The 16,030-nt window shown below is 44.0% G+C and overlaps 1 protein-coding gene across 1 annotated transcript in view; it reads left to right on the forward strand.

Moving 5' to 3' along the window:
* Positions 1–264: 264 nt before the first annotated feature.
* Positions 265–16,030, forward strand: part of Tbx20 (T-box transcription factor 20) — a 40,942-nt gene continuing 25,176 nt past the window's right edge. The window contains exons 1-5 of the mRNA XM_048337793.1: positions 265–406; positions 3,727–3,964; positions 4,685–4,849; positions 8,883–8,991; positions 10,640–10,798. Of these exons, the coding sequence (XP_048193750.1) occupies positions 280–406; positions 3,727–3,964; positions 4,685–4,849; positions 8,883–8,991; positions 10,640–10,798 (798 nt within the window). The 5' untranslated portion in view covers positions 265–279. The remainder of the gene's footprint in view (positions 407–3,726; positions 3,965–4,684; positions 4,850–8,882; positions 8,992–10,639; positions 10,799–16,030) is intronic.

Below are 16,030 nucleotides of genomic sequence, written 5' to 3' on the forward strand. Positions count from 1 at the left end.
GGCGCAGCTGGTGCCCGCCCCCGCTGCGGGCAGCCACGGGCCCCGTGGCGCACCCGGTGCCCACGTACCTTCCGCAGCCCTCTCCTGCTGCGCCCAGTTAATTCCTCTTGGGTGCGAAGTGAGGCCGGGGAGTGGAGGCTCGCACGGAGCTCGGGCCGTCGGAGCTGCAGTGCCTGCGCCCGAGCTCTCTGCGTCGCGTCGCGTGCTTGGGTCTCCCGTGGGGAGGGCGGACGCGGCCCGGCAGGCTCCGTGTCCGACCAGCACCGCGCGCTCAGTGCCATGGAGCTCACGGCGTCGCCCAAGCCCCAGCTCTCCTCCAGGGCCAACGCGTTCTCCATCGCCGCGCTCATGTCCAGCGGCGGCTCTAAGGAGAAGGAGGCGGCGGAGAACACCATCAAACCACTGGGTAAGTCCTGCTCCCGACCGCCTCCGCAGTGCCGGCGTCGGTCCTCCGGATGGGGCCGGGGCTGACCTCTGGGCCGCGGAGGGCGGCGGTCCTGACCCCCGGGCCGCTTCCGAGCCCGGGGACGCGCGTTTCAGTCTCCGCTGGGTTTCGTCGTCCGCGGCCGCGCCGGGCTCAGCGCTCCCCTTCCTGTCTAGAATTCCGTTATCCGTGGGCACGTGTGTACGAACATTTGCTGGCATTTTAAGAAATCAAGAGTAAATAGTAAAGCAAGATTTTCGGTCCATGTAGTAGTTTCGTGCTCATTTGGAATAAAAAATGATAATCGAGTGCACACATTTTTTTAAAACACAGTTTAATTTTGTTTCTCCGTTGTCTTGAATAGACTCTATCTATGGTCAGCTCCTTAGCGCGGTCACAAAACCAGCTTCTCCGCTCCGAATCAGAATCATGTTCTTTAAGAAGGGCCGGAATCAGCCCTTACATTTATTTCATAATTGATGTCATCTTCTGTTGCGCTTGGCAGAAATATTGACTAGTAACTGTTTCCTAAGGTCCTCCACTTCTAAAACTGTTTAACAACCTTTGCTCTGTATAGGTGCAGAGGAAAGGGAAGGAAAGTGCTGGTGTGTGTGTGTGTGTGTGTGTGTGTGTGTGTGTGTGTGTGTGTGTGTGTGAAATCCCTTTTCGAGGGAAGGGGAAGGAATTGTTCTCACTACCTACCTATTTTGGGCTAAAGAAAAATAATATTACACTACCCAACCATCTGTCCTGACCCCCTCAAAGCATACAATAAATAGCAAACTTACGGGGATTTTTTTCTTTGAAACCTTCCCAAATTTTCTCTCCTTTCCAACTCTTTAATCTGTTAAATCCAAATAATAGTAAGAGGAAAGAGGACATATAATGAAAAAATAAGGAATATGGGCAGAGATAAATGACAACTAAAATCTGGAAGCCACATTAACCAAGGAAATGGAATCCTGACCATCTATAGAAAATGGGACCTCAGGAAGTCTTTTCTCCAAGGCTTCCTAATTTTTCATTCTTCCCACCTTCCTTCCATCTAAATAAAAACCCGCCAACAGAAGGAGAGCAAGTCTTCAAACTGCAATGGTCTGGGAAAAAACAAACAAACACAGAATCAAATACTCATTTCAAAGTTACATTTCTGTGATTTCCCAACATAGTTTGTTTCTGTTTAGTGGCTTTGAATTCCTTATAAACACCCATCTCATTTTGGGACTGAGTAGGAAAAAAGGATTTTAGGTTAAAATTCCCAACAAATGCATGGCAGGGGCTTGGGAAGTCTGCCAGCTGCAGCTGTGGGCATCTCTATAGTTCTTTCTGATTTTCCTGAGGAAATGAACCTTCCATGTAAATTTCTAAACTTGTAACTGTAAAGCCACTCCCAGCTCTCAACAGCTCCTCCAGCCTCCCCTTCCCCACCCTCACCTCCCACTCCACAATAGGAAAAAGAAGCATCCATCCCCCGGGGTTGACTATTTATTTGTGCCAATTCCAGGGCTTGGACTCAGGCCCTGGGTGCTGTCCCTGAGCTTTTTTTGCTCAAGGCTAGCACTCTACCACCTAAGCTACAGCTGCATTTCTAGCTTTTTTTTTTTTTTTTTTTTTTTTGGTGGTGGGGTGCTTAATTGGAGATAAGAGTCTCTTGGCCTTTCCTGCCCAGGCAGGCTTTGAACTGTGATCCTGAGATATCAGCCTTCTAAGTAGCTCGGATTACAGATGTGAGCCAAATTGTCTTGTCCATTGACTGACTGGCCAGCTTTTCAGAGGGTCCCAGCAGGAGGAACACCTCAACTTCCTGGTACCTTTATGAACTAACTAAAGGTGGGCAGGTCAATGCTCACCCGCTTCTATATGTTAATGTAAGGTTCTGGGAAAGGAGACCTAACAGTTAAGTCTTTTAAAAAGAATCATTATACCATTTCTATTTTATTTTCACTTCAGCACCCATGCTCTGATTACTCTGGGACCTTGTGAACTTGTAAGTTGTAGGAAAAGAAGAAAAATGTTACAGTTTCTTTATAAATTCTTAGAAAGACACCATGTGTATGTGTCTCCAGAATTATTACCTGAAAATAAGATTTTACTGCTATGATTGGTCTGGTCCCTTTTCTTTGATTTTGAAGCAATTGACATGATAATAGATTTGATAATTTTTAACTTAACATGTTTCCGTTGGTGAGATTGTCGTTGTCCCAGAAGAAAAGGTAAAACTTCACTATTTCTGATATGTTTGCCCCACAACAGGAAAAAGGTGAGAAGTAAGAAAACATGTGAAATGCAAACGGGTCCCAGATGCCTGCATACATCCACACCCTATTGTTAACTTTCTCTCTCACTTTTCTTCTGGACATTTAGAAACAAAGTTGCTTTGGAAATCAGCTTATAGTGCAGATTCCAGCAGTTTCTTTTGACAGGGACAGCTTACAAAAGTTCCCCTGGCTGGTGGAGGGCAGGAGGCACCCTGGTTCTCAGGCAGTGAGCGCTATTCCAACTACTGTTGGGTGGTAAAATATCCTTCCCCCCTCACTTCCCTTCTCAATTGGGACCAGACCTGCTCTCCTCACAACCAGTACCTTTCTGGGTGGAATTCAAACAACAAACAAACAAAAAAACCCTGCATACTTTGCCTATTCCAAAGAAAAAAAAAATGACTAAAAGCTGGGTCCCTGTGAATTAGCAAACTGTAGGCTGAGAGAGTATGGGATTATTCACATCCAACTTTTCCATCTGAAAGCCCAGCAAATGGAGAGCCAGACACTCGAGTGAGCCAGGGATGAGACTGGTTGAATGACTGATGATGATGACCATATCTCCACTCTCCCACCATCCTCCTTTCTTTTTCACTTATGGAGGGGTTGCTTTTGAAAGTGAGGAAAGTATTGACTGAGCTTGTGGCCAGGGTCTCAGGCTCCTGGTGTCAGAGTCAGCAGAGTATTCATTTTGAAATTAAATGAAAAGAAAAGAAAAACTCAGATGAAGATTTGCCTTTACTCTTTCTGCCACCTTTCCCTTTCGTTTCTCGCGGTATTTCTCCTCCACAAGTGGGTTTCAGTGATGCTGGGAACAGGAGCCATAGTTTCTTGAACTTGCTCATTTGACTTAGCAAGCAAACTCCTAGCCCGACCTGGGGAAAGCCAGGTTCCCGTGCGGTGGCCCACGGCTCCAGCCTCCCGTGCTGGCTTTTCAGGGCACTGTCCTCCAAACCCAGGCTCCCACACCCAAGGGCCGTTTTCTTTCCCCCGGGGTCGTCTTGGTTAGATGGTGACGGGCCCTTCTCCGTTCCCTACCTGCAGAGCAATTCGTGGAGAAGTCGCCCTGCGCCCAGCCGCTGGGAGAGCTCCCGAGCCTGGAGGCGGAGTTCGGGGGCACCGGCGCCCCATCGTCGTCGCCCTGCACGGAGCCCTTGATCCCCACCACGCCCGTCATCCCCAGCGAGGAAATGGCCAAGATAGCCTGCAGCCTGGAGACCAAGGAGCTGTGGGACAAGTTCCACGATCTGGGCACGGAGATGATCATCACCAAGTCCGGCAGGTAGCTGGGCCCGGGCGGGGAGAGCGGGCGGAGGCCGCAGTGCGCTGCCTCCTGGTCTGGGGCCCGGGCACAGCGTCTTTAGCCCGGGATGCGCCTTCTGAATGGGCTGCAGAGCTAGTCGCCTGCGCTCCAGGGTCCGGCCCCAGCCCACTCTGCTGGCGGGCACGGGGGTTGTTGACTGAGGTGCCCTAATGGCGGGGACTTGGCCAAGCACTCTACAGTCCCGGGGTGCTGGGCCAGGGCGTTGAGTGGGCGGCAGGCGTTAGATAGCTTTTTATCACTAAAATGCAATCCTGGGCCACGGGATGAAACCGGAAAGAAAGATCAGACTCTGGGGAGAAAGAGGCTGGGCGGTGGTCACCTCGGCGCCGAAGCAGGAAACTGGGTAGGCGAGAAGCCGCTGGGGTGCACATCACCCATCACGGCACCGACTGATGGACAGACAGACGGACAGACCAGGCAGGGAAACACGGTCTCCGAAACCCTAGGCGCGGGAGGAATCCCGGCTCCCCTCGGCACCACGCTGGGCCACCCGGGGTGACTCTGGGCCCCCCAAAGACCGAGTGCTTGATAAGGATTCCGCCCTAATCACGGACTTTCCTACGTGGGGCAGAATGTTCGAAGTCGAGAGCCTTCCTTCTAGGTGTGGGTGCACGGGGGGGGGGGGTCCGGTGGGGGCTCGCGGGGAGGGGTCCTCACGAGTCTTCGCCTCTGCGACAGGAGGATGTTCCCCACGATCCGGGTGTCCTTCGCGGGAGTGGACGCCGAGGCCAAGTATATCGTTCTGATGGACGTGGTTCCAGTGGACAACAAACGGTACCGCTACGCCTACCACCGGTCCTCCTGGCTGGTGGCCGGCAAGGCCGACCCGCCGCTGCCGGCCAGGTTGGTGTCTCTGGAGTTCTGCGGAGCAAAATTTACCTCCTAGCAGAAAGTCTCTGGCAATGAAAATATCCCCCAGGTCCGGTGTTCCTTGTTTTGCTTGCTTTTAGCAGCAGGCTCTGGTGTGATTTTCAAGCCTGGAGCTTTCAGGATCGCATGACAAAATTCTATGGTTGAGTCGCCAAGAAAGGAGATTGATGAACGGAGAAAACATTTGCCATTAGTTCTGTCTTGCGTTGCGTTAGAATTCGTTGCACAAGTGTTAAATTTTAATTTTAAGATTTATTACAAAGGTAACTCACTTGATATCCCTATACAATTTCCGACAGCCTACTTAAATATAATAAATAAACCTGCAGATGAAATGGTCGATGTAGAAATCCTTTTGTTTTTAGAAGAGTTTGTTTCAAGGGAGGGTTCGCTTATAGTAAATACTTGTTAACAGCACTGTGGTTGTATCTGGGCACAAAAAAACATTTGGATAAATTTTGGTTGTTTAGATCACTGAAGGACTCAGAGAATTTTATTAAGAAAAGCTGGCTCTTTTATTTTCTTCCACACTTTCAATGGATGAAGGTGATTCAGAAAGCTAGTATGTTTTTACATGAATCATAATCAGTATATTAGAGATTACACATTTATTTTCTAGGCACTGATAATAATATTTTTCTAGGTGTACCTGGTGTTTTTTTTTTTTAAAAATTAAGTTTAATATAAACCATTATTGGTGCTGTTTTGCCTCCAGAGGCCAAGCATTTGTGAATAGTTGTAGGTTAGGTTATAGAACTCAAGCTATATACTTAAATACAAAACAAAGAATATTAGCTGGCACAGTTTAGCACCAAATAGATGCCACAAATTTTAAATAGTTTAATAGCTAATATTTTGTGCTTGGTAGGCTTTAAAAAAAATCAGAGCTAAGAATTGGTTTGAATGTTCCACTTCAATATTTTTTCCATGTGAGAGAGGGGGGTCATGGAGAGAAAGAGAGGAGAGAAGGAAAGAGAAGGGAAGAGAAAAGTAGAGGGATTTAGCAAATTCCTAATTCTTTTGATTAGAAAACACTTTTTTGTTTTTCCATTTCATTTTCCCAGTCCCATCTTTCCTCTAAGAAGTTAATTGCTCTTACTTAGCATACATTTTTCTTCCTATCTGAAGGTATGGGGAAATAGTGCAGGCCAGCAGGACTTTGGAAATATGACATGTCTTGTTTATGTTACTAATCTGTTTTGGTTAGAGAAAGAAAGCTTGTACCAATACACTATCTTAACTGAAGCATGTTTAAGCTATTGCTGGAATTTTAAGTTGGTTGGGGGAAGGCCTTATGAGAGAAGGGGCTCATTTCCTGTAATTTTTTCTTTTATCCTAGTTCAGCTTACATTAGAATTGCATAAAAACGTGCTGTGCATTATGGAATAGAAGTATTCCAGATAATTCAAGAAACTTTTTTATTATGGTTACTTTTGTCATACTGAGGATTGAACTCAAGGCCCCATGCTTACTAGGGACTATATTATTAGTCAAAATCTGGTTTGCTAGTTTCTACCTCCCTAAAGGAAGAGTTCAGGAAGTGGGAATTTGTGCATTGGTGACCTGACTTTGAAGCACTTCAGATTGAAGTTCATTAGTCAGCCATTTCTAATCAGAAGAAGTAAAACTTGACACTATTATTTGAGAATCAAAACAGAGAAGGCTTTATTCATGACTCAAAATGTTGTATTTTCATGTAAGATACTTCCTTTCAAGCAATTTATGTTTTAAAAGTTTGTATTAATGTGATTATATGTAGTGAATGTGATTACTAAAAAGGGAGAAGACACATTTGTTTTGTTTCATAAATACATGTGGACTTTCAATAATTTGGAACTTTTAAAGGAGAGGTGGAATGTGATCAATAACATATTCTGATCAATAAAATAATTACACTTACAAAATTAGAGCTTTGCAGAATTAAAATGGAAATGCTATCATACGTGGGATATCAAAGAACACTCTCAAGTAAAAAGCATTTTTGGTCAGGACTGGTGGTTCATCCCTGTAATCTCAGCTGGGGATTGGGAGTATGCCCTTTGAGGCCAGCTTGGGCAGAAAGTTTGAGAAACCCCAGCTCAATGAGTCAGCAGGGTGCGATAACATACACCCATTGCTCTAGCTGCTTGGGGACACCACAAATGGGTGGGTGGATTGTTCTCTGAGGCCAGCTCCAGGCAAAAAACAAGACCCTCTCTGACAAAAAGTTAAATTAAAAAGAGCTGGATGTGGCTCAAAGTCTTGAGTTCAAACTCCAGCACCTCCAGAAACAGAAAGGAGTAATTATGAGTACTTTTGCTAAGAACCATGAAACTTACAAGAAGTCCTGGGGCCCTGAAAGTTCCTTGGGGACTGGGAAGAACTGTGGTGCTGGCAGCCCCACTGTGTATCCCAGGCGGGCCTGGGAGCTCAGTGTGGATGCTAGATTCTGTGCTTTTTAGTCTCCTAGGTGACAGACTGTCACACATGTCTGGTTCTTTATATGAACTTGTAAGGAAAGGTTCTTGGAACATTTTTATTCTTACTTTGTTCAACTGAGTTGTGGAATTTATAAGGGCCCTATATAAAATGTACATCAAAACTGTTATTTAGATAAAGAAATTTGTCAGGATGAGGGGTGCAGCAAGTGCTTAGTAGGTACTGGGTTTTGAGTTCAATCTTAGGGTCAAAAACGTAAAATAAAAAGAAAAGGAAGGAAGAGAGAAAGAGAAAAGAGAGGCAAAGGGGAATTCATTTTATAAAAGTAATGATTTTAGATGCACCCATGTCTCATGCCTGAAATCCATCTGTGCAGGAGGCAGAGATGGGAAGGATCATGGTTTGAAGGCCAGTCCAGGCAAAAGCTTTAACCAATCACTGAATGTGGTTCATACCAGTTATCCCATGGGAAGTGTGAATAGGAGGAACAGGTTCCAGGCTGGTCCAGGTATAAAGGTGACACCCTCTTTGAGAAATAACAAAAGGATAAAGTGCTGAGGACATATCTAGTGAATTCAAGGCCTTGTGTTCAAACCTTTGTACTGCAAACAACAGAACCCAAGGGTTTCATCTTCTTTCTCTGGTTTTGGGGAGAGTCTTATTGAGAGGACACCAGGATTGGGATTTAAGGAAGTTGATTTGGGCAGGTCTAATGGATGGCCTATATTTTACTTGAAGTAGGATGGTAGACATAGCAATTGCTCAATAAATGATAGATTTTTTCCCCCTCAGCATTCTTTTTAAATGCTTAAGCTATTTACAAGTAGATTAACTGTATAAGTCAAAGCTCCACAGCTTGTTTAAACTTTTTAGAAAATACTTATAACAGTAAGATTTTGCATTTCATAGTACAGATCTATAGCTGACTAGCTAAAAACAACCCATCTTAAAAAATGGCTTGCTCAGCAGATAATAGAAGATATATTAAGAATTACCTTTTTCTAGATTATAGGTACATGAAAAATTCATGAAATGTTTGGGAGTTATGTTGGCAGTGCTATATTAGTAAAGTTGAGATACATGGAATAAATAAAATTTGGCAATTATATAAAGTTGTGTGTTCCTCAGAATCAGAACATTTTTAAACCCAAAGAGATATATTTATTTATTTAGATAGAGTCTGGCTATGTAGCTCAGGTTGGCTTCAGACTCTTGACGCTCCCGCTTCAGCCTCCTGAGTGCTGTGATTATAGGTATGCACCACAACATAGGACTCAAGCTAAATTTTCAAAAAGTTTCTCTAGTTGAATGTTAGTGGCTCACGTCTGTCATCCTAGCTACTCAGGAGGCTGAGATCTGAGCCAGCCTAGGCAGAAAAGTCTGTACTATTCTAATCTCTAATTAACCAGCAAAGAACAAGAAGTGGAGATGTGGCTCAAGTGGCAGAGCTCCAGCCTTGAGTGAAAAAGGCAAGTGAAATTTCAAGGCCCTGAGTTCAAGCCCCAGTACCAACACACACACGCGCACACACACACACACACACACACACGAAAGGTATCTCAATAAAGTTCTCTCCCCTTTTCTCTAGGCTCTATGTGCACCCAGACTCTCCCTTCACTGGAGAGCAGCTACTTAAACAGATGGTGTCTTTTGAAAAGGTGAAACTCACCAACAATGAGCTGGACCAGCATGGCCACGTGAGTACAGTGCCAGGACTGTGCCTGTCCACTGGTTGACTGGGCACAGAACATCAGCGTTTCTCCTTCCATCTACCTGAGGTTTCACTTTCTCCTGTGTCATTGACTTCCTGAGAAGGCACTGAGGTTGGGTTCTTCAGTGGACCCTGACTGCCACCACCAGCAGGGCCTTGGCAGGGTGCCAGGTGCCTCAGTGGGTGAGGGTCAAGGACTTCCCAACACTTCTGCACCTGCATTGTCACCTTTGCTAAGTCAACCAAGGGGCTGAGGCTTTTTTTTTTTTTTTTTTTTTTTTTTTGCCATTCCTGTGGCTTGAACTGTGGTGGGCCTAGGTGCCATCCCTTAGCTTCTTTTTGCTTTTTTTTTTTTTTTTTTTTTTACTTTATCACTTGATCCACAGTGCCACTTCCAGCTTTTTGTGAGTAGTTTAATAAACTATTCATAAGACAAGAGTCTCACGGGCTTTCTTGCCGGGACTCACTTTGACCCACTATCCTCAGATCTCAGCCTCCTGAGTAGCTAGGATTACAGGGGTGAGCCACAGACACCTGGTGAAGATCTCTGGGAGCCTACTGAGCCTGCTGGTGCTACCGTCTTATTTCTGCTGTTGGCATTTGGGAGCAGGACTTCCTGTAGGGTTTCCTTAATCATACAGAACATGGTCACAGTCACGAAAGATGCAGCAGGCCAGTGCATGAGTTGATCCAAACACCTTTGCGGAAAGCACCCTTCACTCTTTAGGGATACATCCCCTTTCTGGAGAGCTTTATAAATGTCAGAACGTAGAAAATCTCTTGCAAGTAAAAACAAAGTGAATTTTATTTTGTGTCATTCAAGTGTTTATTAAAATGTGAGAAAAAGAGGGGCTGGGAATATGGCCTAGTGGCAAGAGTGCTTGCCTCATATACATGAAGCCCTAGGTTCGATTCCTCAGCACCACATGAAGCCCTAGGTTCGATTCCTCAGCACCACATATATAGAAAAGGCCAGAAGTGGCACTGTGGCTCAAGTGGCAGAGTGCTATCCTTGGGCAAAAAGAAGCCAGGGACAGTGCTCAGGCCCTGAGTTCAAGCCCCAGGACTGGCCAAAAAATAAAATAAATAAAAAAGTGAGAAAAAGAGTAATGAGGGAACTCTGAGCATTTACCAATAGTTAAAGGCAATCAGCAGGAACCGCCACCACACACCTTGCTAGCCAAGAATGCAAGAGGTCCTCGTCACAGCCTTAGCAGATGCAGCCTGCCTCAAGTGCCTAGAGCAGCCATATCATTAAGGCAATGATTCCCCAGAGCCATGGACTCTAGCACTTTCTTAGAGGTTTGTTTATTTGTTTTGTACTAGTCCAGGGGTGTGAACTCAGGGTCTGGGCACTGTCCCTGTGCTGTTTTGCTCAAGGCTAACACTCTACCACTTGAGCTACAAACTTCACTTCCAGCTTTTGGGTGTAACTTGGAAATAAGAGTCTCACAGACCTTTTCGCCCAGGCTGATTTTGAATTGCAATCCTTAGATCTCAGCCTCTTGAATAACTAGTATTACAGACAGGAGCCACTTGCGCCAGCTTAAAAATGAGTTTCGATGCTCAGATTTGGCCCGACAGCAATATGAGTGAGTAGAATGCAGGACTTATGTTCCATCTCTCCTCTGTAGATAATTTTGAACTCGATGCATAAGTATCAGCCACGGGTGCACATCATAAAGAAGAAAGACCACACGGCGTCCCTGCTCAACCTGAAGTCTGAGGAGTTCAGGACGTTCATCTTTCCGGAGACGGTGTTCACCGCTGTCACGGCCTACCAGAACCAGCTGGTGAGTGCCATCCACAGGGAGCTCCAGTGGAGGTGTTGGGAGGCTCCCACATTTCCTAGAAGAGGAGTATATTCCAGAGCTCCAAATGGATGCCCACCTAGAAAGAGTTACCGAGTGCCACCCCAGGGCCTCAAACCTGCCCTACTCTGCTGCCTCCAACTTTCTCTTCCAGAAAATTCCCTGCTGCCCCTTTCTTCTCCTGGGAACATGCAGAACCGTGGTCTTACTGTTTCACAGAACTTAAAATTTTCTTTAAAAAAATATTTTGTGCCAATACTGGGGTTTGAACTCAGGTCTGAAGCTCTCACTTAGCATTATTGCTCAAGGCTGGTTGGTGTTGTACCACTGGAGCCACACCTCTACTTCTGGCTTTTTGCTTGTTGATTGGAGATGAGAGTTTTATAGAGTTTTATGCCCAGCTTGGATGTGAGTCTTAATCCTCAGATCTCAGCCTCCTGAGTAGCTAGAGTGACAGGTGTGAGCCACTAGTTTCTGGCAAAAATCCAAGTTTTCTGGTAAATTAAGCACATAAGCCAACCACCCAGACTACTGATACTTTCATTATTTTGTGAGGTTCATTCTCCTGTAATTTAGGATAATTCTAGTTCACTGGTTGTACACCTCTGTGTAGGTAATAAACAGCAGTTGTGTGTTTAATTCACATTAAGATATCCAATTTATAATATCTGATTATATATTTTCTACTCTATGCTGCACATTCCATTTATAATTTGTACATTGTAGTCATCCATAAGATTTAATATAATTTAGTATTTTCTTTTACTCTTTTTTATTAACATACATTAATACTACAGAGTTTCATTGTGATAATTCCACAGACATGTACAGTGTACTTTGAACAGTTTCATACTCCTAGTATATTCCCTTAACCCCTCTCTCTTCTCACTAAATGAGTTTCATTATTCTGTCTTCATACATGCATACATATATATATAATATACTCTGTATACATATGTAGTATATATACTGTATATACACACATATATACTCTATATACTCTATGAACTATACACACATATATACAGACTATATATACTCCATATAGTGTGTGTATATATGCATATACATATGTATTCTACACACATGTGCATATATATATATTAGCTATACTCTATACATATATACTTCGACTCTCTTCATCTCCCAGTACTCTTCTTTCTCTCTTCTCCCTCCATTGAGCTCCTGCCCTCAGATAGTCCCCTTTTAGACTATGTTCCATTATAATGATGATGATGATGATGATTAGCAGCAATATTTTAGGTAGGCTCCACATATATGTGAAATCCTGTGCTGTCTGTCCTGCAGCAATATTTTAGGTATAGAGTCTGTATGTAAGCGAGATCATGTAATATCTTGAATCATGTGATATCTGGCCTGCTCATCTAGGCTCATCTCCCTCAACATCACTTCTACCTCTGTCTGTTTTCGAGTCCCCATTAAGGGCCAAGCACGATCAGACACTTGCTGATTCATTTACTGCTTTCATGACAACTGAAGTTCGAAGGGTTGGTTGTAATAGTGACTCTATTGGCCCAGGCCAGGAGGGGCTCAGTAAGTTTTTGCAGTCAGGAAAGAGCAGAAGTAGATTTCCTCTAGGTCTATTTCAGTAGAATAAACTCACACCCTCCATTTATGTGACAAAGTTAGGCATTCATAGCATCTTTAGGACTTTGCATCTTCCTGTGATCAGTGCACACAGAGTATAGCACCTTTGACATGATGTGTGCTGGGTTCTGAGTGACACATCTTCCTGTCATGTGATCAGTGGGTGGAGCCAGGATGGTGGTGCTCCATGAGATGATGTTATGTGCTAGTTCTGAGTGAGCCAGTCAGATACTGGCTGGTAGTGGCTCTGAGTACATCATGGTCTGGCCAACCATCTGTTGCAAGCAGACAAAGGTGCAAATGCAGATGTAGGTAGGTGTAGGTGAAGGAGGAGATAGAAGTCCTAAGAAGGAAGGGGGTGGTGGTGTGAGGCCCAAGGGCCTGTCCATACAACTGTGAAAGCATTTCATCCCACTCAGTTGCCCTGGACTTTCTGATAAGAATTGACCAGGGTATCTCAGGAGTCTGTGGGGACTCTACACGGACTGTCTGAGGAACTCAGGAGAGAATTAGTCACATTTGATTTTAAAAGTTTCAGATATTTTAAAAACAAGTTAATGATTTTATTTGTAGCTCTTCAGCTGTCTGCAAAGTGATAGCACGAGTGCGGTGGCCCTCAGAGCGCAGCCACGCTCATTTTGCTCACTCACTGGCTGGCTGGCAGCTCACTGTTGAGGTCCACAGGGGCCTCCAGCCCAAGCACCACTGCCCAGAAGTCAGGAAGAGTGAAGCTGACCACTCCACGTTTATCTTAAGGATCAAGGAATGGAGGTGTCAGATTTTCCCAAAAGAGTTCTGAAATATTCATTTTACTTTATGCTTCCTGACATTACGAGTTTGAAACTGCCTATATTATCTTTATAAAAATGTAAGAAAGTGGCCTGGAGGCATAGCTCAGATGGTAGAACCTCTTTTCTAGCGTGCTCTGCCAGCCTTTAATGTCTATTAACACTCAAAATTTCCAATAGAATTGTGAGGACAACCTACTTATTACTTGCATTAATAAGTTTTGTTAATTGAAGTTAGTAGGTTTAAAAATATTTTTATTAGTTTTAAGTAGTTTTATTGGTAGTTTTCTTTATAAACAATGGAAGTAGAATCTCCCCCCACCCCCCGCCCCCGTCCCTGTTTCTCTGCTTTTTGCAGGGGATGATTGCATTTCTTTACATTATTAGATAAAAGCTAAATCCATTACACTTTCAACAGACTATTCCACAATTTAAGACTTAAAGGTCACGCATTGTTTTTGAGCAGGCAGAAGATTGCTGGAGAGTTGAAGCGCAGGTCAGGTTTCATTTTTAAATGCCTTCAGACACATCTTTTCCTGATAATTGGAGAAATGGTCTCTGAGGGCCAATATCACTTTGTGGCTGGAATTCCCAGCTGGATTCAGAGGCCAGGCACATCATGGGGTACCAGCCACTGCAGATGCCCCCTTCCTGGTGACACAGATGTGGTCAAATCTGCCCTCTATTAGGCACACATTTGCTTGCAGATACTAGAGACATTTCAGGGTTAGGAAACACACTCTTTTCTGCCATTGCAATTGTATTTTGGCCTGAATGAATAATTTGGACATACATTGGCACACACTCATTGAAGGCTTTCTAAAGCACACTCTGTCCTTACTTGCTAATACTTCCTCTTCACTGAGGGAGAAATATTTCTGCTTCTGGTTTCCAAATAGGGCCTCACATTTATTCCTGTGCTAGCCTGGATGGTATCCCTCCTATTTGTGCTTCACTCGTACTAGGATGACAAGAGCCTCCTATGGTACTCTGCTTTTAATTGGTTGAGATAGGTCTTGTGAACGCTTTGCTGGGCTGGCCTAGCACTCTAATCCTCTCAATCTCATCCATCACACCTAGATTGAGTCACTAGGGATTTGCAGTAACTCCAAATTCACCTCGTTCTGAGGCAGCCATCTTTACCTTTTGGAAATACAAAGAACCAAGAGGATTTTCAAGATCCCTTTTAGGAACAAAGTATATAACTATTATAACAGGTAGATACTTCTCTGTCTTTTTATTTAGTGTAGAGCATAATAAAGCTTGATGTCCTTCACATTTAAGAGGAATGGCTACAAAAGAACCTGTGTTAATAGTAGTTTTCCTATCAGATATGATACCTGCTGTTATTTTCAGAAAAATTTTAACTAGCAGCAAATCCATTCCCTGACAGTTTTATAAATGGCTTTCAATTTTATAAATGTGATACTTTTTTTGCAGAGTAAATATTGGGGTTTGAACTCAGGACTTCAGACTTGCTACCTGGTACTCTACTGCCTGAGCCATGGCTCCATCCCTGCTTTTTTGCTGGTTATTTTGGAGATGATGTCTAGCAAAGTTTTCTGCTCCGGGTTGGCCTCCAACCATGATCTGTCAGATCTCAACCTCCTGAGTTGCTAGAATTTCAGGCATGAACCCCTATACCTATGGGATCTTAGGCTGACTTAGCACATAAAACACTGTGCTCTTTTCCCACCCACATCTTCTGACATCTAGCACAGTGCATAGAGCAGATAGTCAAATCCTCATTAAAGCTGTGGAAGAATTATTGTGAAAGTGATTTCATAGATTCTAAAGTGCTTTACAAATATGAAACAGTTGGGCTGGGAATATGGCTTAGTGGCAAGAGTGCTTGCCTCGCAAATATGGAATAGTTTAAATTGTAAATGTTCAGTATAAAGAGGCAAGTCTCTTGTCTTTGAGCATCTAAATATCTGTTAGTACTTACAACCTTGGAATATACCAATTGTTTGCACTTCGGAAGATATTTACAGTTTATTTCAAATAAAATGTTCTTTCTTGAAAAGAGGCACGATACATATGGTTTAATGCACCATGGTGCAACAATGTTAATACTAGAAGAATTATATGTCTGGTGCTGGTGGCTCATACCTGTAATCCCAGCTACTCAATAGGCTGAGATCTGAGGAGGATTTGAAGACAGCCTGGACAGAAAAACACAAGAGCCTTTTTGTCTCCAGTTAACTAGCAAAAAGGCAGAAGTGGAGGTGTGAGAGCATGAGGCCCTGAGTTCATCCCCCAGCACCATGCATGCGTGCGCACACACACACACACACACACACACACACACACACACACACAAATACTCTGGTAAAGACAATACTTGAGGCTGATTCTTATTAGAAACGATTAGTTTCCATAGACATGTAGAGTTCTGTAAATACCATTACATGGAGAGGTAACAACACTAATTCAGTTGCATGGAAAGGAGAATGAAGGTAAATTTAAATTTATCTTCTGCAGGCCTTAGATCCTCCATTTATGTCACACTTATCAGTATCAATATAAAATGGGACAAGAGGTTCTCATGGGCCATCTAACCTTTTTCTTTACTTTGGTCTGAGGTCCATGCTCATAGTAACTAACCAGGAGACACATCTCCTTTTCAGTCTCCATTTCTCACCAGCGGCTGGGGCTCTGCACAGCTTTTCCCATTAGGTAGCTCCACCTTTCCATTTGGGCCTCTCACTATCACTATGGCCCTTAAATACCCAACAGACCACTTCATGTCTCCCCTTACTGGCAGGTCCCCCAATCCAATTGTGTCTTCACAAACTCTCTTTTAAAAAAAATATTG

Source organism: Perognathus longimembris, chromosome 2 (assembly GCF_023159225.1).
Source record: "Perognathus longimembris pacificus isolate PPM17 chromosome 2, ASM2315922v1, whole genome shotgun sequence".
Taxonomy (NCBI): domain Eukaryota; kingdom Metazoa; phylum Chordata; class Mammalia; order Rodentia; family Heteromyidae; genus Perognathus; species Perognathus longimembris.